Below are 19734 nucleotides of genomic sequence, written 5' to 3' on the forward strand. Positions count from 1 at the left end.
CACTACAGGCTTTAAGAGGCATTTTCAGGTAAAACTGCATCCAAAGTTCGTGAGACATGCAGAGACTTTGCTGCTCCTGGGACCAGTCAGGCCACAGAACGTGCAGGAGGCAAACTCTAAAGGAGGGTGGGATCGCGAGAACCAAGCCCTAGATGCCCCCTCACATCCTGCGTCAGGTGCCTGACCCTGATGCCATGCATCCACTGAGCATGCCCAGACAACTGGCCTCCACAGACGTTTCACCAATTTCCCGACAGTTTTTTAGCTGCCTCAACACACTCCTACCCGCTCCATGACTTTCCATGGAAGTGCAGACTCTCACTTGATGTCCCTGTCACCATGGGAGCCCCTCAGAGAGCATAGCCCATAAACTGAGCTTTCGGGCTGGGCGTGAGGAACACCTTTTCCTCAGGTTCCCCACGTGGGGAATCATGCCCTTCACCTTCTCCTCCCTTTGCTCAGCAGAGCCCCAGCTTGGCGTTTACAAGCTAGTGGTGATGGGGGACTAACTGTCCATCCCCTCTGGGGCTCAGGCACCCCTAGACTGGTGAGGACTGTGCCCACATGGCCACTTGCTTCTTACTGTCTCTCCGCTAAATGTTTTTGTGAGTCCAGGCCCTAGGGCTGTGAGTCCAGGCCCTAGGGCTGTCTTGATAATAACTGTCAGCTTTTCTCTCTCCTCTATTTTTTCAGATGACGTAGAGCTATAGCTCACATAACATAAAATTTACCTACGTCAATGGCAAAACTCAGCAATTTTTAGGATATTCAGAATTGTGTAGCATCAATAATCAATAATTTTAGATAATTTTCATCTCACCCAAAAAAAACCCAACCCTGTATACAGTAATTGTTTCCCATTTCTATTTCCATCCAGCCTCTAGAAACCACTGATCTACTTTTTTTTTTTTATCTCTGTGGACTTGTCTGTTCTTGAAATTTCATAAAAATGTAATCAAACAACATGAGATTTTTTAAAACTGGCTTCTTTCACTTAGCAAAATGTTTTTAAGATTCACCTATTGTATTATCTATCAATAATTTCATTCCTTTTTGTTGTTAAATAATACTCCATTGTGTGACTGTACTATGTTTATCCACTCATCAGTTGATTCACCACTGGGTTATTTCTACTTTTTTACTATTATTAGCAGTGTTGCTATGAGCATTTGTGTACAAGTGTCTGTGAGGACTTAAGTGTTCACTTCTTCTGGGTATGTAGGTAGGATGGGACTGCCGGGTCATATAGTAACTCTATGTTTAACACCCTAGGAAACTACCCAACTGCTTTCAAAGGCACCTGCACCATTTTATAGCCAACCAACGATGTATGAAGAATTGCCATTCACTTTTTTTGAACTTTTTTTAAATTTTACTCTGATTTGTTTACAAAGTTTGAATACATTGTTTTTCACAAAAGATCCTTCCCATTTCCTGCACCCCACACACCCATTGAATTGTGCAGCCCAATGATTAACACCCTCCCCCATCCTCCCTCCTCTACTTCCGCCCTCCGCCACCGTGGATACTCATACTGCCATTCTCTTTTGATGTTCAGTTCAAAATTCCAAGCTTGGTAAGACTGTAATGTCCAACTTACAGGCTCAGGCTCAGGGAAGGTAAGTAACTTGTCTGTAGGCACACAGCTGGCAGGTGGCAGGGCTCATCCTCATGCCGTGATCTTCCTAATACCACACTCTTCCCTCTATTACATCCCATCAAGTATTTAACCCTTGAGTCCCGCGACAGCTGAACAACCATTTCTCACCCTCTTCCTTCCACATTTGCACCACCCTGAAGAGAAATCTTTCTGTGTTGCAGGATGTGTCAGGAAATGCTGCGTTTCTTGCCTTCACCCCTTTTGGATTTGTTGTTCTGCAAGGAAATAAGAGAGTCCACTTCATTAAGTGGTGAGTGCCTTCATTTCCAAAATAGGCTCTTTACGCCATACCCACTGGGGAGGGGCCTCGGTCCCAAAATGCCTAATGTCTGTGATTGGGAAGGTAGGGTTCAAGCCCTCTCCAAAGCCTTGCATTGATGATGGTAATTGCTAGTGGTAGTGGTCTCTGTCAGTGGATCCGTTTTCCCCAGGGTGTTCCTGAGAGCCAACAGCCTCTCCAAAGAAAGAAAGGGTCCAATAGAGTCTTGATTGCAGGATAGGAAAGAGACCTGGAGCTGGATCATTTTTAGGAAAGCAACATTCCCATAAGAACTAAGCCTTTGAGATTGTCACTCACTGAGAGCCACAGCCAAGCCTATTGAGCTGGCTGTTCTGGGGCATCTCTGTGCCCAACACGTGTGCCTAACCTTGGGGGACTCACAGACAATGACCTTTGTTGTAGATATAAATCCTTTTGTTAGTCCTCCTCAAACCAGCGCCCACTGCATAGATGTCCTCTGCAGGAGTTCAGACGCTGCTGTCTCCTCTACGTTCCTCGTGTCCCTCATTAGAGCCTAAGTGTCCTTAGTCCCTCAGAGTCACATCCCTGCCTCTTCTTTCTCCCCACCCTCTCCTCTCCTGCTCTCATTTCTAGCAGTCAAGAACCACTGCCTGGCTTTAGCTACTCTGGACGGCTTCTGTTCAGCTTTGGTCTTTGGGGGAGTCTGTTCTGCTGTGTAGCTCCTGGGAGCTGATATAGCATACTCTAATTTGTTGATTGACATGTAGCTTTCCTGGAGACTTTTGCTGGCCTACATAAACATCCTTCAACATCATCAGAAAATTTGCAAATTCTGTTAGGCTCCAGTGATTTCTGTACCTTCTTGGGCCTCGGGCTGCCGCGTCTGAGCTGCCCAGCTGCTCCTGTAAGCGTAGACAAGTGGCTGCTGCTCCTTCGTGTGGTTCTTTTGCCTTCTCTAGAAAAGCTAAAGGGGTATCTGAGCACAAAGTCATGTCCTGTGAGCTTTCTGCTGGTGGTGTTTCAGGGCTTCTGTTCTCTACAGAGAACAGAATTAAGTAAATAAGCCTGTGAGTAGACACCACTTTTCCAGCCCTTATTGATCTTGTGAAGAAGATGATCAACCAGAATGCTGGGAAAACTGTTCCTCAGACATGCATGGCCAGGCCCTGTTCCCCAGGAAAGCAGGCAGCCTGGTGCTCTGGAGTTCCCAGTGAGCACTCAGAGTACGCATCTTCCAAGGTTTCTCAAATTGGCCCTCTTCACTGCTCTCTCCAGGTAAAGGTACTGAGGGGTTGGGGATCTCAACCAACAAAATATTTTCCATTAAGAAAGAAAGAAAAGAAGTGCAAGTCATAACTTCTGCTGAGGAGCCTTGCTTTTTGAGTAGATGTGGTTATCTGATGTGCCATAGAGGACCAGGTCCTGGGCCACACTCTTTAAGAGGTCCATGCTGATAGGAAGTACATTTACAGGGAAACAAGTAGGAAATAACTGTTACAGGAGCCAGAAGTCCCGAAATTATCCCTGCTCATCCAGAAGGCGTGACACCCTCCAGTTCTGCCAGGGCTGTTCGTGCTATGCCTTCTCTGAGCTCTCATTTCTCTTCACTATCTCAACTTTCTAATAATCAATGTGAACCTAATCTCACTTGCAAAGCAAACCAAACCTCCTTACTTTCCTGTCTTGCTTGTTAGAGCCTAGATGATCTGTGTGTTTGTCCATATATTAATCAATTTATGTCAATTTGTATCCTGTGTGTATATGAGAGATTGATTGATTGAAAGGGAACCAGCCAAGAAAGCAATACTGTGAGGCTGTATTAGGTCAGAAAAGGTTGTCAGAAGTTATGAAAGCTCATCCCGACCCAGCTATGATTTGCAGGCCACAGAAAGCAAGTAATTTGCCTCTATCCCAAATCCTGTCCACCATTAGATTGGGTACATGGCTCTTACTACCTTTCTGATACTTCTTAGGATACTGAACAAATCTCCTTAGAAACAACAAAGAAGACAAATGGAAGCAAGCGTGCAGGATTAGACTCCTTCAGGGTCCCAGATAGATAGAAAAACAAAGACTTCACACCTAGTGAGATGGAAAAGGCGTTGAGGCTCCAGAAGGCACAGCCCCGGTGGGCAGAAGGAAGGGAAGTGAGGTGTGACCAATACTGAGACCTAGGTCTCTGGCTCTCAAGGACATCCACTTAAGACCCTGGGAATTTCTCCATTTTGTAAATATAACCAAAGCTGAGAGCAGCATGTGGAGATGAGGTCTAAGCCGTGCCATGTACAGTAACCATGTCACTTCTTCTGATTTGTGTCTGTCCCACGGGTGGCGTACCCCAGTTCCTGTTTGCCTCTTTTACTGCAGCCATTCACTGGGCTGGTGGCTTCAAGGATTTTTCTACAAAACCCCCTAAGCCCCTTTCCTGGTCAGTACGCTGCATGACTATTCCATGTAATCTGTTCTCTCTCTTTGGTATGTTGCCCTGCCCTTTTCCTGAGACTGTTTGACATTTGTCTGCATTAAACTGCATTTTCCATCCAGTGGCACAGTCACCTGAAAGACAACTCCCACAGAACCTGGTTGCATTGTTTTCCATTATTTGCTGTATCTTGAACTATGGCCTCATCAGCTACCTGTGGCATCTTACATTTGACGTCCCATCCAGATAATGCACCTGTGTTATGAACCAAACCCTGAAATGACCTCGGATACTCTACCTCATACTCTACTCAGTTCCCATGTAGATGTTGCCCTTTTGCAGCCACTATTGATGGGCCCGAAATCCTATCACCCTTTTATTACATTGTGATTGACCAGAAAACTATGGATTGAACTGTTCCAACAACTGTTCTCTAAGGCCACTGCACTGCTGTCTTGTTTGAGTTCTGATCTTGGCTAAACTTGTGTCTGTGCCTGGAGCTCCCTCCAGTCTGGGTGGGTGTGCATCTATGAGACTTAGCTGTGGACAAGCAACCAACAAGGTGACAGGCACTCTCTTTGTGCTTCTAGGAATGAGGTGACCAAGCTGAAATTTGAAGGAAAAACTTTCTATTTGCACGTAAGCCAGAAAGAGGTGAGTAACAGTTTCCTTCTCTTTAGGGAGGGCTGGGGCCCTGGGGTGGTGGTTCCTCATGACCAAGGTCACATGTGGGGGGTTCAGGCAGAGCCTGCGTGTTATACCTAAGATGAAGATCAAGACCTGAAGGTGAAGTATGGAGGGGTATCTGGGCTCGCAGCACGAGAAGCTGGTGACATACCAAAGTTCCTTCCAAGAGATCCCTACCTCCAGGAAATGCAGTCAAAGTTAGTCTGACATCATCCAAAAATTCCAGATGGAAGTGCCACTTTCTCAGCAAGCGTTCAATTTGTATCAAATAAAATGTCTTGCTACCTGTGAGTTTATGTGTGGCTGAGCGCCCCCTCAGTAGATCCTGCAGCTCACCGGCTACTAGGCAGCCCCCTCCCCATCTGGGGCCTCTCACTGTCTTTTAGGGACCCCTTTACAGTTCATGTTCTAGTGCCCTGGCCCACTTCACCCGTACTTCTCCATCAATATTCAGCTACGTGAATTTTTTTATAGGAAAAGAAAATTATTCTCACGTATTTTGCTCCAACTCCAGAAGCCTGCAAGCACCTCTGGAAATGTGGGATTGAGAACCAAGCTTTCTACAAGTAAGTGGCCTCATGCAACAGGGTTAGTCTTCCTTAGAACTCAAGTTCCAAAAGGCTACTGTTAGAGGAATGATAGACAGCAAACTGATATCCTGAATGAGAAACGAGATGCCAGGGCTGGACTTCCTTCTAAAATTCAGATCCCTTTCTGGAAGTCTTGCCATGCCCAGCAAATGTGTTACAGTGAATTGCTCAAAGGGTTTTGCCTTGGGATGTCTTTTGACAGCCTCCAGTGGGTATGGCATGGATCAAAGAAACCTATAGGTGCTTAATATAAACAGGTCACCTCTATTAGAGCCATTAAGAGCCCTGGGCTTTCTGGAAGGTACCAGCTCCATAAAAGACCAGGTAAAACCCAGAGGAGTATTTGGAGCACCAGGGCCAGCCCTGGAAAGGCCTGGAGAAACTCTGGGACCTGCCAGCTTCCCAGTGGGTGACCTGGTACTGATCTGGGATTGAAGCCAAGGCTCTCCACCCTCTTCACCTCCATGCATCAGTGCCAGCTTGATTATCAGCTACAGGCCAAGTACACAGGAACCTGGGGAAGGGGTGAGCACATGACTGTTATGAAGAAAACAAGATCGAGCCAAAAGCAAGAACTCTGGGTACCAAAGGACTTTGTAAAGTACACATGTCTTCCACTGTGAGTTAGAATCAGCTTGATGACCATGAATTTAGCTTTTGATTTTTATATTCTTTTATTTATTTTATTCATAGCTTTTATATTCCATTTCCTTGAACAGTATTATAAAAACATTATGGAGCCAAAAAAAAAGTGACTCCTTGAGAAACCGGGCTAATAATGCCAGGCAAAGTATGTTTCGCTAAACTTTTTAGTCTTAATTAAAACAGAATGGTTTATGCTTTAACAAGCTATATTTTAATCAAGAAACAAGGCAAATTTTGTGATTCTCTGCCAGCCCCAGCTTCCACTCTGGGGGGTCCTAGAGAGCAGAACTGCTCTGAACTGTGTGGACACCACACCCTCCCCAGCACACAGACTGCTGCCTGCTGGCTGCTTAGGGGCGCTGGTCAGCACAGCTGTTCTCCCCTAGGTGCAAGACCCGGCTTCAGCAGTCATTTTGGGGAAAGACTTTCTGCACTACTTTATAGTCTTAATGGAACTGATACCAGAATCAAGAATGGACAGAATAGATAGCCTGAATACTAACCTGAGCAGTTTTCTTTCTTCTCCTTCAGGAGAACTTAGGAAAAAACTTTGACACAGTCCAATTTCTACGTCTCTCAGTCCTGTCCAGAGAGGGACAAAAAAAAATGGTTTTTGTTGGAACATCTTCCCTTTGCCTGTAAGGACAGAGCCCAGGTTTAGCTGGTTACAGGAACTTGGAGAGAAAGCAACTTAAAACAGAAACCTTCTCACTTACAGGATTAGAGAACAGTCCAGTAAGAAGAGGGTCCCCTGGAACTGCCCAGCAGAGAGGAAGGCAGGGAGGTGCGAGCACAGAGCTGCCACTGCCCAGGTGCACAGGGCTAACAAAAATGGACCCAGCCCCTCTGTCTCCTGTGTCCTCTCCTGTGAGCCTCTAACACCATTTCTCAAGGCTTTAGTTTTCCCATGTGAATAATGAAAACAGAGTTATGCTTCTGAATCTGTGATCAAGCTCAGCTTGCATTGTGTCCCCACACCTCATCACTCCTGCCAGGACCCCCACTAGAAACTGGGGTCATTTTCTACTGTTTTCAGTTGGTAACTTAACACTCAACATTCTGAGTATCAAAGCCTCTTCTGAGTCAGACCCCTACTTTAGCAAAGTGCCCAGAAGCAGCCTTGTTGGCCTCACTCAGCTTCCCTCATATGCAGGTCCCTGGCCCTGCCCTCGGCCTAAGGCCTTGAAGGGAGGAGGGTCCGACTCAGGAATGTGCTCAGACAGGAAGAGGAGCTGGCTCAGAGCCTCACAGAGCCAGGAGCCTGGTCGGGCTGTCTCCAGAGAGCTGTGTCCATGAATTGTGGGATACATCCTAAATACTGCCCACTCCTGCCAAAGGCTTTCATTCCTGGCTGGATTAGGACTGTGGTGTGGCAAACTCTGACCAAGCTTCCTAACCTGGGGCAGAATAGTAAGTTCCTGTGAGAGTGGTAGAAAAATGAACCAAAATTCAAATTCTTAAAAGAAGACCAGACTCAGAAGTCTGCTAAAGACTGGAGGAACCTCCGAGACCACTGTCCTAAGTCACCCTCTCCTGTGAAACTGCAGCCATCCCCAGAGCCCACCTTTCAACTAAATAATAGACCGTTGTTGTTATGTGTCATCAACGCCCCTCCAGCAGGTTTTCAGGGGCTATGAATTGCCCATCTTTCTCCTTCAGAGCAGCTGCCTTTGGGCCAACAGCCCCGCTCCTTACCTACTGGGCCACCAGTTGTTGTCATTGTTAGGTGTCATCAAATCTACTACAACTCAGCAACCCTGTGAACAGGTCTGAACCTCGCCCTGTCCTGTGCCACCCTCACCAGGTGACACGCTCAAGCCCACTGTTACGGTCACTGTGTCCGTCCATCGAGGGCCTTTCTCTCCTCCTCGACCCCCACCCTTCCCAGCATGATGGGCCACCGCAGCTCCCTAATAATAGACTAGCCTAGAAAAGAAACAATAATACCCACGAGGAATGTGCTCTTTAGAAAAGCCATCTATACAGAACTGAAAGGGACTATTTGCCCCAAATACAAAGATGAGAGGATAAAGAAGGGCAGGGAAACCGGGCAGACGGAAACAGTGAAGACGGGGTGGGAATGAGAACAGTGCTGACCTGTGGAGATGTCAGCGGATCTCTCTATGAACCACTAAGTTAAAACTAATTTGCTGTGTAAATTTTCACCTAATGCACAATAATATGTTCAGGTTTTTATTTCAAGATGGTATTCTCCAGAAGGAAGAAGGTTCCAAGTGCAAATAAATTATGAGACTTTTTAAAAACTTAAGGTAGTTCTTCATTGAAGGACTTCTTAGAGTCATTAGTTTGCTAATAGCCTTTGCTGTTCCTGTTCTGGTGACTCTTCATCTTTATCCTATAAAGCAGCTGGTGGATTTGAACCAAATGCCTTTGGGTTGGCAGTGAAACTTCTTATCACTAAACAACCATAACTCCCTAACGCTTTTTGTTGTCGTTGTTGTTGTTATGTGCCGCTGAGTTGGAACCAATCCAAAGCTGACCCTCCAGCAAGTTTTCAGAGTAATAGCCTTAAAGACATTGTAGTAAGGAGATGGAGGAGATAGAACAGTCTATTCCTTCCATCCCAGGTTCTAACATGGCCTTCAAACGCCAGCATTGAGCTCAAGTCCAGCTCTATCACTTTATAGATAAAACTAAAGCTAAAGGATATAAAGAAACCTGCCTCTGTTCACACGGCTAATATGTGACCTAAGACTAGCTGTGTCACTCTACAAGTCTCTCAGACCATCATCACTAATGTTCATTTACTCAGCGCCCCCCCACAGTGGCCCCATGACTCAGTCTTGTGATGCCTCTGCTCACCTGGCATTTCAAGGGGTTTCACTATGGCTGTCCCTTGACACAGAGGCAGGAGGGCCACTGGCAGTCAGCACAGCCTGCTGGTCCTAAAGGAGGGTCAGAGATGCAGATGGGCCCAGGAAGGAGTTTTCCTCACTAGAATGGGAGGAGCTGGGATGCACTGGCCTAGCCTGTGAGGGGCAGCGCCTGGCCCCCTGTCACACTGAACTCTGCCTTGCCACAGGCTGGAGAAGTCAAGCCAAGTACGTACTGTGTCGAGCAGCAATCTGTTCTTTAAAGGGAGCCGGTTCCGATACAGGTAAATAGTGACAGTAAGTAACCATTATGGATCTATTTTCAGTCCCTTCCCTGGAGAACAGTTGCTCCGTAGCCCTTGATCTTGAGAACAGAGAAATGAGAATTCCCAGAAAAGCCTGGGGTTTTGATGCAATTCTCCTGTCTCCTAACCCTCTTGTTATTTCTTCCTTCCCCGCAGTTGCTTGTGGAGTTTTACATTTTCTCTCCTTTCCTTTTTTCCTTATCAGAATCATCACAGTGCTTCTTTCCATGTCTTATTGTCTAAAGATTTCCCCCCCCCAATGTCATTAGAACTTTCTGGATTATTAGCAATCATTCCCAAGAATATCCCAAAGATTTCAGAGATAAAGAGAGTCCTCTAATATAGGTTTTCGGGATATTTTAGGACTTTGTAGCCCAATAAGCACACCTTTCTCAGGGACTGGGATATTAGGGAAGGGGAAGGCCAGAGAAACCATCTCCCCGTACAGCCAAGCCGCCTGAGATCTTGGAGAGGATCCTTGCCCAGAGCACTGTCTCATTTCTTGATATTTGGTTTTATTATACTACTTATAGTGGCCGAGTTGCAAAAGAAGTAATGGAATCTAGTGCCAAAATCAAACGGGAGCCACCAGAAATACACAGGTACGTTTCCAAGGGTGCCCCCAAAACCAGTTCCAGCCCAGATCCCAGATCTCGAGATTTTAAATACCGCATAGACAGTGGCTCCAGCAGTAGCTGCCAGGAGGGAAGGAACAAGGCAGGATAGTGAAGAGCCCATTTCAATTGGACTCACCTCAAAACCCATTGCCATGGAGTTGGAGCCAAGTCATAGCCGGCCCTCCGCTGAGGTTCTGGGAGGCTGTAAATCACAAGGGAAGACATTGCCTTTCTTACCCCAAGGAGCCGCTGGTGGATCTGCACTGCTAAAGAGAGGTGCTGCCTTTGGGTGGGCAGTACAACTCCCTACCAACTGTACTACTAGATCAAGCAGGTTTTGACCCCGGTAACCTTAAGGCTTGATGGAGAATGCGGAAGATTGTTTACAGGTGTCATTTTTCAGGGTCCTTCCAAGTCCTGCCACTGATTATAAACCATGGAAGATTTGTCCACATCCTCAAGTCTAAGCAGCAACATTTCATTGGTTCTGGAATGAGTCCATTACAGGAAGCCAGGGATAGGCCCACAATCCTGTCACATTGGATCTACAGTCATTTTGGGATCTGTGCTTCCTGTACCAACCATGCATTTCCGGAAGCCCATCTCCCAGAACTTGGCAAATTTCTGACTCTAACGAGCCAAGACTAGGATTCTTCCGCTGCCTTCACTACTAGAATTGGGAGCGTTCCTTCCTAGAGTCCCTGCCAGTGCTGGTGCTGAGGCACATTTTCAGGATTCTGCTCTACAGGGGACTCTATGTCCTGACAGTCCTGCCCACAGAGACCAGGAGCATTGAAAGAGTGTTCAGAGGGGTCTGAGAGGCAAGGAGAGGAATCATTTTGAGGCATTGTCACTGACTGGGATGCAAAGATCATAAAACGAAAAGACAGTATTACATTTTAAAAAAAAAAGGCTAAAACTCAGCCCAACCATCCAAGTGACTAGGATTCAAATCTTAACCCCTACATTCATCTGTACACTGAGTTAACAGGAATCTTTTTTTGTCTTTAACCTCAGAGCAGGGATGGTTCCAAGTCAGAGCTGCCCTTCCATAACCCACGGCCCAAGGCTGAGCAGTGTGCCCCGGACCCGCAGAAGAGCCGTCCACATCTCCATCATGGAAGGTGAGCACAGAGTCCTACAGGAGCCTGCTGTGCTCCTCCTTTATAACTCAGCCAAGCTCCCCTTCAGGGACCTGGGAAAGAGTAGAGTACTGATTTACAGTAGAAAAAGCAGCAGATTTTCCCTGCAGAAAGCTTCAGTGGTAGGGAAGCTGTCCCCACGTGCTGAACCCACTGCTGGACATGCAGTAAGTGATGGTTTGTAAGATGAGGTGGAATCCCACCAGCCCTGCTGTGCTGCCATCTAGGACAGGAGATTGTAGGCCTGTGTGCTGAGTTATTTTAGGTACAGAGGTGGGATCTATTTGGCTCCAGAGTCCAAAATTGCTTTAAATCAAAAGACCTTCACTTGTTTTCCAACCAGACTTGAGAAATCTCTGCAGCTTGAATGATCTGAGGCAGTTAACCAAGAAAGTATAACTCTTGTTTCTGATGCATTTCAGCAGCTACCACCTTCTACTTCAATTATAAAGCTCTGTCTCCTTAGCTGTCCAGATTCCTTACCATTGTCTCAGGAAACCAAATTCATTCCATCTCTCTCCACATCTTTCCTCCTATGAGGGAAGGGAGAGGTAGAAAGAGTGTGGCCCTTGGGTCAACTGAATATTTTCATAACTGAGGACATGCTCTATCTTCTATATAGATAATAGCATCCGGAGACTCGCCCTGACTGTTCTTTCCAGCGGCTGTCACCACTCAGCCTGCTGCGAGGGCTGAAAGAGGTATAAAGTTGGCTTTCCCTCCAGAAGACCTCAAACAGCAGGAGGCAGCAGGCTGTCTCCTGAGATTAGAGGGTGAAAGCTAGGAGTGCCCTTTGCCCTTTCTGTGAGAATGCTGCTTAGTAATGAAAATTAATTGTTTGGATTAGGAAGACATCTCTGCTCTCCTGGAAGGGCATCTAGTCTAGGATTTTATGGTATGTCACGAGTGGAGTGGATCTACCTGAGTAGATCATCAAACTGTAGTCTCGGGCTGTGAGCCCTGCCTGGGCAGCTACCATCAAGACACTCTTGAAGTACATCAGAAGATAGGGGTATCTTCCCTGTCCCACAGACCGTGAGAAAGCTTATTCAAAGCATTTACTGAGTAGGCTGCAAGCACAATGCAGAGTCCTGGTCAGGGATTTGAAGAGAAAGGTGCTTACGTGAGCTGTGCCACGTATGTTCAGGGGCAGGTCGCTGTACCTCTCTGGGCCCACTGCCCCAATATGGTCTGGAGTATTGCCTATGTCCCTTGGGATGTTCATCGCAAGAAGATGGGAGACATTTCCACTCTTCTTTTTGAGGAAATATGACTTTCTGTCCTCTGTGGCCCTTTCTTCCCCTCTTCTGGCCTGAATCTGAAGCTGCCAGGCTCATCTCAGACTCCACAGAAACCTGGAGTGGCTGTTCTTCAGAAGAAACACTTTGTTGTTGTTGTTGTTGTTATGTGCCATCAAGTTGGAGCAGACCCAAAGCTGACACTCCGGTGGGTCTTCAAAGGCAGTAACCTGCAAAAGAGGACATTGCAGGTATAGATGGTATACCAAGTGACATATTTCAGCTAACAGATGCTGCCCTGGATGTGCTCACCAAGTTGTGCCAAGAAATCTGGAGAACAACCACTTGGCCAACTGACTGGAAGAGATCTATATTTGTTCCCATCCCAAAGATGGGTGACCCAACAGAGTGTGGAAACTATAGAACAATCTCATTGATTTCACATGCAAGCAAGATTCTGCTGAATATTACAAAAAATGACTAGAACAGCACATCACCAGAGAACTGCCAGAAGTCCAGGCTGGGTTTAGAAGGGGTCGTGGTACTAGGGTTATTGTAGCTGATGTTAGATGGATCTTAGCTGAAAGCAGAGAATACCAGAGGAATGTCTATTTGTGTTTCATTGACTATGCAAAGGTGTTTGACTGTGTGGATCATAACAAACTGTGGCTGACTCTGAGAAGAATGGGAATCCCAGAACACTTGATCATTCTAATGTGAAACCTATACTTGGACCAGGAGGCAGTCGTTAGAACAGAGCAAGGGAACACTGCATGGTTCAAATTTGGGAAGGACGTACGCCAGGGATGCATCCTATCTCCATACCTTTTCAACCTGTATGCAGAATAGATTATCCGGGAGGCTGGGCTCTATGAGGAGAAATGTGGGGTCAAGATTGGTGGACGATCTATCAACAGTCTGCGCTATGCAGATGACACAACCCTGCTTACTGAAACTGAAGAGGACCTGAAGCACCTGCTGCAGAGGGTCAAGGACTGCAGACTCCAATATGGATTGAGGCTCAATATCAAGAAGACAAAGATTCTCACCACTGGACTAAGTGAAGCATCAGGATGGATGGTGAAGAGATTGAGACTGTTCACAGCTTTAGTTTGCTTGGCTCCACAGTCAACACTCTTGGCACCAGTAGCCAGGAAATTAAAAGGTACATTGCCATAGGAATGTCTGCTGTTAGGGACCTCTCCAAAGTACTGAAGAGCAATGGTGTCTCTCTGGAGACTAAGGTGTGTCTGATACAGGCCATGGTCTTCACAATTACTTGTTATGCATCAGCGAGTTGGACAATGACCAAGGAGGATAGAAGGAGAATTGATGCCTTTGAGCTGTGGTGCTGGAGAACAGTATTGAGAGTACCATGGACTGCTAGGAAAACAAATAGATTCGTCCTGGAAAAGGTTAAACCAGGTGGCTCCTTGGAGACAAGGATTCTGAGGCTCCGTCTAACATACTTTGGGCATGTTGTGAGGAGAGACTGGTCCTTGGAGAAGGACATCATACTTGGGAGGGTGGAGGGACGGCGCAGGAGGGGAAGGCCCTCTATGAGGTGGATTGATTCAGTGACTGGGATAATCGGGATGGGAGTGTCAGAGACAGTGCGATTGGCACAGGACAGAGCAGAGTTTAGGGCTATTGTGCATAGGGTCGCTATGAGTCACAAACAACTGGACGGCACATAATAACAACCGTCTTTCTTCCTCGGAGCAGCTGGTGGATTCAAACCATGTGCCTTTGGGTTGGCAGCACAGCCTTTACACTAGACCTATGGAGCTTCCTAGAAAATAGACTGATCTTAGGCAAAGCTGGCAATAATGCAGCAAAACAGATGAGAGTAGATTCAGACTTACTGGAAGGGGTAGGGGGAAAAATAGCTGTTCCGTGGCTTTATCAGTACAAGGATTTCTTTATCAGGACAGGAGAGGAACCTCATTTCTGCTTCCCAGGATAGGACAGAAGCATCCAGTCTCATAGCATTCCCAAAGGAGCATGCTCTCCTCATGTACTGCTCAACTCAACAAGCCAGCCTGGTCTTCACACTCTATGTCTTTGGCTGTGTTTAGTTGCTGGCCTCCACCTTCCTGAGATGAACACCCAAAATAAGAGGGCCAACAAGAACCACACTTAGCTCTCCATCTAAGTCTCGGGAGAAAAAGGCTCAGGGGTCTGATCTCAGTAAATGCCATCCCGTGCATAGCAACTACACGTGGTATTTACGAGGCACACTCCCACACCCTTGCTTGTCCCAGGCTGTGTTCCACACGTAGGGCAGTGGCTCAGTCAGGGTAAGCAGCGGCGGCCCAGGACTCTCTAGACTCTGGAGGAGGTGGGCAGGGAAAGCCGAGTGATCCGCGAGGATGAAATGCACAAGCTCAGGGAGAAGAGCGGCAAATGAAGTGGGTCGTCTTCCTGACACAGGATAGGGGGAAATAACACCCAAATAACACCCAAGTGGGTTTACCAGTACAGGAATCACTAAGTCTCTTGAAATAAAGAATCCAAGCTGAAAGTTCCGCTGCACCATCTCTCAAGAAAAGAGTTTGACCATTAGTGATCACAGAGCACAAAGATGACCCCAACTGTCCACTTCAACCAGGCCGAGGAGGGGACAGGAATGTGTGAGGAGGATTTGAGGAGAGAACACACACACCAAGCCAAGGGGCTTGTGGGCAATTGAGAATTGGTTCGTGCTCCAGCAGAGCCTGCTTCCCCAGTACTGTACACAATCGATTAATATCACAAAAGCTGTTTCACTTTTCCAGTAGCAAAGTTTTATTTGCAGTCACCAAAAACAATAGGAAATTTGCAAACATAACTTTATAGTTTGGCCAAAAGTACTTACCTCAACAAACCAGGACCCTTAGAAGACCTTGTTTTAGATTGGGTCTGTCCTCAGCTCTACGGAATGGCTAATTTCTTTCACCCATAGTCCCACAGCTCAGAAGCATAGTGCACAGCAGAGGATGGTCACCGCCCAACTCCCACCCCAGAGTCACTACAACTTAGTGACACCTCCTGACACCAGTCACCCAGCTGGAAACTAGTGATGACACGAACTTCTTTGCACAAGAGCCCCACCTATGCCCTGAGTAGCCTGATCAAACCCAGGGTCTTGGGGTTTTCTGGGACATTATTGATTCCAACTACTTCTTGGCACTGTTCCCTGTCCTCTGCCCTTCACCTTCTGAGCGGTCTGGGGCCCTTAACGTGGGCGTCACGGAAAGAGCTGTGCTCTCAGGAAGCATTGCTTTTTATGGCTCTGAGAGCTGCTGGCGGAGTCCAGTCCCCTGATAACACGTCCTCACAGAGCCGCTCCTCTCAGAGCTGCTCCTCTCTGCAGCTCAGCTCGCTCAGGCTTGGAAGACCCTTTGTCCCTGGTTGGCTTTCTGTTCTTTTCCTCTCTGCCTCTCCCTTCCGGCTAGCTTTCCTGAAGAGAACTGCATGACCAAAGACATCTGTCTCCTGGGGCCACTATGGGGAAAAGTCTAATTAAGATTCACACCCGGGTCCGTGTTCAGCTCCGGGTGACCAATCACTGCTTTCGGCCCATGAGTGTGCGCATCCTGAGGATGGGGGCCCGGCTCCAGGGGAGGGTCCTCACTGCTGTGCCCCTCAGCCCTCTGGGAGCCAGGCAGCCAGGGAATCAGCAGGAACATCTCCAAGGTAAAAAGGATCCTTTATTTTGCTGTGCTTAGCTCAGAACTCACACATAGGCCCATTCAATTCATACCAGAATAACAGGCTGATGAAGGAGCATTGGCGGGGTGGTGACTTCTGCAACAGTGAAAACCAAGCTTCTTTTCCAGGACTAAAACAGCAGCAGAACAACCTTAAAGAGAGGTCTTCAGCTGAGAGAGCTGACTAACATTTGTTGTTGTTGCTGTGTACCGTATAGTCAGAACTAACCCATAGCTGACCCTCCTATGGGTTTTTAGAGAGTTAACTGCACAAGAGGAGATTGCCTATCCTCCCACAGAGCAGCTGGTGGCCTCGAACCAAGTGTCATTGGGATAGCAACGCAGCTTCTTGTCACTAGGCTACCAGAACTGCCTGACTAACATTTACTTAGTAATTTTGTTTGTTCGGGCATTGCCAGAAGCACCTATACATCCACTCTTTTTTTACTGAGATCATATCACCTTGGCTTCTAGTGTCCCTCTGACTTGTTTCTTCTCCAGCTTTGGCTGGTCAAGCCAAATGTACACTGCACAGGCTACTGGCCACTTTGGAAGATCTGAGCAGTGAGCGCCGTCCTTGTGACAGGAGAGGTCATTTGAAGAGTATCAGTGGCCTCTGTGCAATGGCTGAGGTCCCAGGGAAAGGAGAGGCTAGAAGGGAGCTTGACAAGGACAGCAGCCAACACCACATTACAATCAGGATCTCAAGGTCCTGGTTTATCAGTGACTCATATTCTGCATTACAAATCACTCATGTTGCATGTCCAAATGAAAGAGCGAGAAAGGAATTCCCAGCAAAAGAAAAAAGAGGTCAAGTGGAAATCGCTGTGGAAGATCCTCCATAGAGTGAGGGGAACGTGGAACAAAACTCACCAACAGGAAGAAATGCCAAGTTTACAGGCCCGATAGAAAGACTGATGGAACTCTCAAGGCTTAGGAGTCACCCTTCAGCCCTGGAACAAAACTCCTGTGGCTCCACTTTCAGCCAAACAATAGACAGGCCTAAAAGGTAAGCAGTAACCCAGGGAAGTGCTCACCCCATAGAGCAACCACGTTGTTGTTGTTTACCATTGAGTCGAACCAATAGCTGACCCTCCAGGACCCTCCAGGGGACCTTCAGAGGCAGTTAATCCCCCAGGAGGAAAGTTGCCCGTCCTTCTCCCACCGCACAGCTTGTGGCCTCGGACCACATGCCTTTGGGTTAAAAGAGTAGCATTTTCCCAAGGGTAAAACCTAGAAATCAAGAAGGGATAGCATGGAAGGATTCAAGGAAATGAGAATTATAGGAAGTGGGAAGAGTACCATTTTATTGTGGGTATTGTAATTGTTATAAAACAAAATATTTTACAAACTTTTAAATCACTTCAGGTTATCTTTCCACAGAGTAGTAAGAGCGTGAGGTTATGGAACTTGCCTAAAGCCACGTGCTTGGTTATTAAAGCCAAAGCTAGAACCCAGGCTTCTTTCTACTTCATAGTGCTGCTGATGCTGTAATTGGATTTGGGGGATTAGAGCACTAAATTGGGATGAATTAAGTCTACAGGCTGCAACTGCCCAAGGTTTAGTTCCAAACAGCCCAAGAGATGTTGTAAAACATCCAGAGCCTTCTTGAGCTCTTGACCTCTTTTTTTAAAAATCTTACATTTATTGTTATTTGAATGAAAGTTCACAAAGCAAATTGGTTTTCTATTCAACCATTCTTTTAAAGTTTATAATTTTAACAGAGGCACCCAGGAAACAATACAGCTAGGCCCACAAAGAGCTTCTGAAAGGAGTTATGAGCTGCATTAACTAGAATAAGGGTGAGGCAATGAGGAGTAAGCAGAGCAGGTATCCCCGATCCCTCTGATCTCATCACTCACACCTGATTCTCAGAGAGCATTAACCAGGTGCACTGTGTGAGCTGAGATGGGGCTGTGCTAGCTGCTGAGATGGACTGCCTGGGTGCAAAGGGCCACCCTACGGGGGATCCAAGGAGCATGAGACACTTCTGAATGGCTACTGATGCCTTTTCAAGAGACCTTTGAGCTTGTGAGCTAGCCTTGAAGGTGAATGAAGCGAATAGTGACTAACTCCCTTAATGGTCCCTAATTGGTCCTAGTCAAGCCAACCTTTACCAAGCCCTGGAATCTGGTTCAGTCTGGGAACACTGGGGTCAATCTCGGAGCCACAGCAGGGCCTGCCTTTTCGTGTCTTGGGCTTTAAAGACAGGAAGACTCATTCTACCACAGAGATGCCCAGGAGTGGGAAATGCTGGCAATGAACCTGAAATAAAGTAGCCTAGCACAGGACACAGGGCTCTGGGGTGTGGGCTACACTCAGGGCCTGTGAACCCGAGTCTTCAAGCCCAGATGGTGCTGTTGGGCTGAGGGTAGAAGCAGCTCTGTTTGTTCCTGCCATACCTTAAGCCTTCTCAAGGCTCTAAAAAAAGGAAAACATTTTCTAAGGAAAAAAGATGAATTAGGTGGAATTTTTTAAACGCTTGCTCTTTATTTCTGTGTTTCACTTTCCTTCACTAACATTATATTTCAATCATTCCCAAACACTGTGTTTTATAAAATTAATCACCATTGAACTATGCTCACCATTACCCTATCCTCTCAGGTCCCCACCAGATCTTTCCCATTTTCCTTACCCCCTCCCTCCACGCACCAAACTCTGCAATCTTGTGATTTCTCCCCTGCCCCTCTAGTTTCACCCTTTCTCCCCTCCATGGACCCCATAACTCATCTTATTAGTTATCCTTCTATTTTTACAATAATGGTCTTATGCTGTTCTTGTCCTTATGAGGCCAAGTTCGTTCACTCAGCATAATGTTCTCCAGTCTTACCCAAGTTATGTAGTATTTAAGTCATTGCTCCTGAGTACTGCATAGTATTCCATTGTTTGAATGTACCAGTTTCTCAATCCATTTGATTGTAGTTAGACATATGGGCTATTTCCATGTTCTTGCAATTGTAACACTACTATGAAAATCAGTGTACAAATCTGTGTCTCAGCTCTAATTTCCATGGGATATGTATATTCCTAGCAGTGGGAGAACTGGGTCATGCAGTTTCTAAATTCAGCTTTTTGAAGAAACACCAAACTGCCTTCCAAAGTAGTTGTACCATTTTACAGTCCCATCAACAGTGTATGAGAATTCCAATCGCTTCACTCCCTCTCCAACACTCATCGCTTGCTGCCCTGTTAAACTCTGCCACTGCTACTGGGTAAGATAGTTTCTCACTGTGGTTTTGATTTGCATCTCTCTTACTGCCAGCGATTTTGAGTATGTCTTCATGTGTCTGTTGTCCATCTGAATGTCTTTCTCTGTGAAGTCTTTCCACGTCTTTTGCCCATTTTGTAACTGTTCTTGTGGAGGCCCTGTAAGATTCTGTAAACCTGTGTTATGAGACCCTTGTCTGAGATGATACTGCCAAAGGGGTTTTTCCCCCCAGTTGGTAGGGTTTCTTTCTTTTCACCGAAAGGGTAGCTTCTAAGTGCCTGAAGAGCCCACCCTCTTACCAAATACAGGCAAATCCTCCCTCCACAATCTTCCTAGAAGTCGTGCTGAGCTCTGGAGGAAATCAAGATTCGAAACTGCTGTCCTTGTCCATTTATTCTACACCCTGCAAGGGACCTTGCTACTTCAGAGGTTAAAAGAAAGGGTGGGTCAGAG

General features: G+C 46.7%; 1 protein-coding gene across 3 annotated transcripts in view; it reads left to right on the forward strand.

The window, feature by feature from the left end:
- FRMD5 (FERM domain containing 5) overlaps positions 1 to 19734 on the forward strand; it is a 487250-nt gene that overhangs the window by 466044 nt on the left and 1472 nt on the right. For 2 of the 3 annotated variants that reach the window (XM_006882953.1, XM_006882954.1), the window contains exons 8-13: positions 1822 to 1910; positions 4914 to 4977; positions 5485 to 5576; positions 9289 to 9363; positions 9918 to 9986; positions 11019 to 11125. In XM_006882953.1, the coding sequence (XP_006883015.1) occupies positions 1822 to 1910; positions 4914 to 4977; positions 5485 to 5576; positions 9289 to 9363; positions 9918 to 9986; positions 11019 to 11125 (496 nt within the window). The remainder of the gene's footprint in view (positions 1 to 1821; positions 1911 to 4913; positions 4978 to 5484; positions 5577 to 9288; positions 9364 to 9917; positions 9987 to 11018; positions 11126 to 19734) is intronic. The other variant, XM_006882955.1, reaches the window with a different exon arrangement.

Source organism: Elephantulus edwardii, unplaced genomic scaffold, assembly GCF_000299155.1.
Source record: "Elephantulus edwardii isolate Elephantulus edwardi_28Jun2011 unplaced genomic scaffold, EleEdw1.0 scaffold00026, whole genome shotgun sequence".
NCBI lineage: Eukaryota > Metazoa > Chordata > Mammalia > Macroscelidea > Macroscelididae > Elephantulus > Elephantulus edwardii.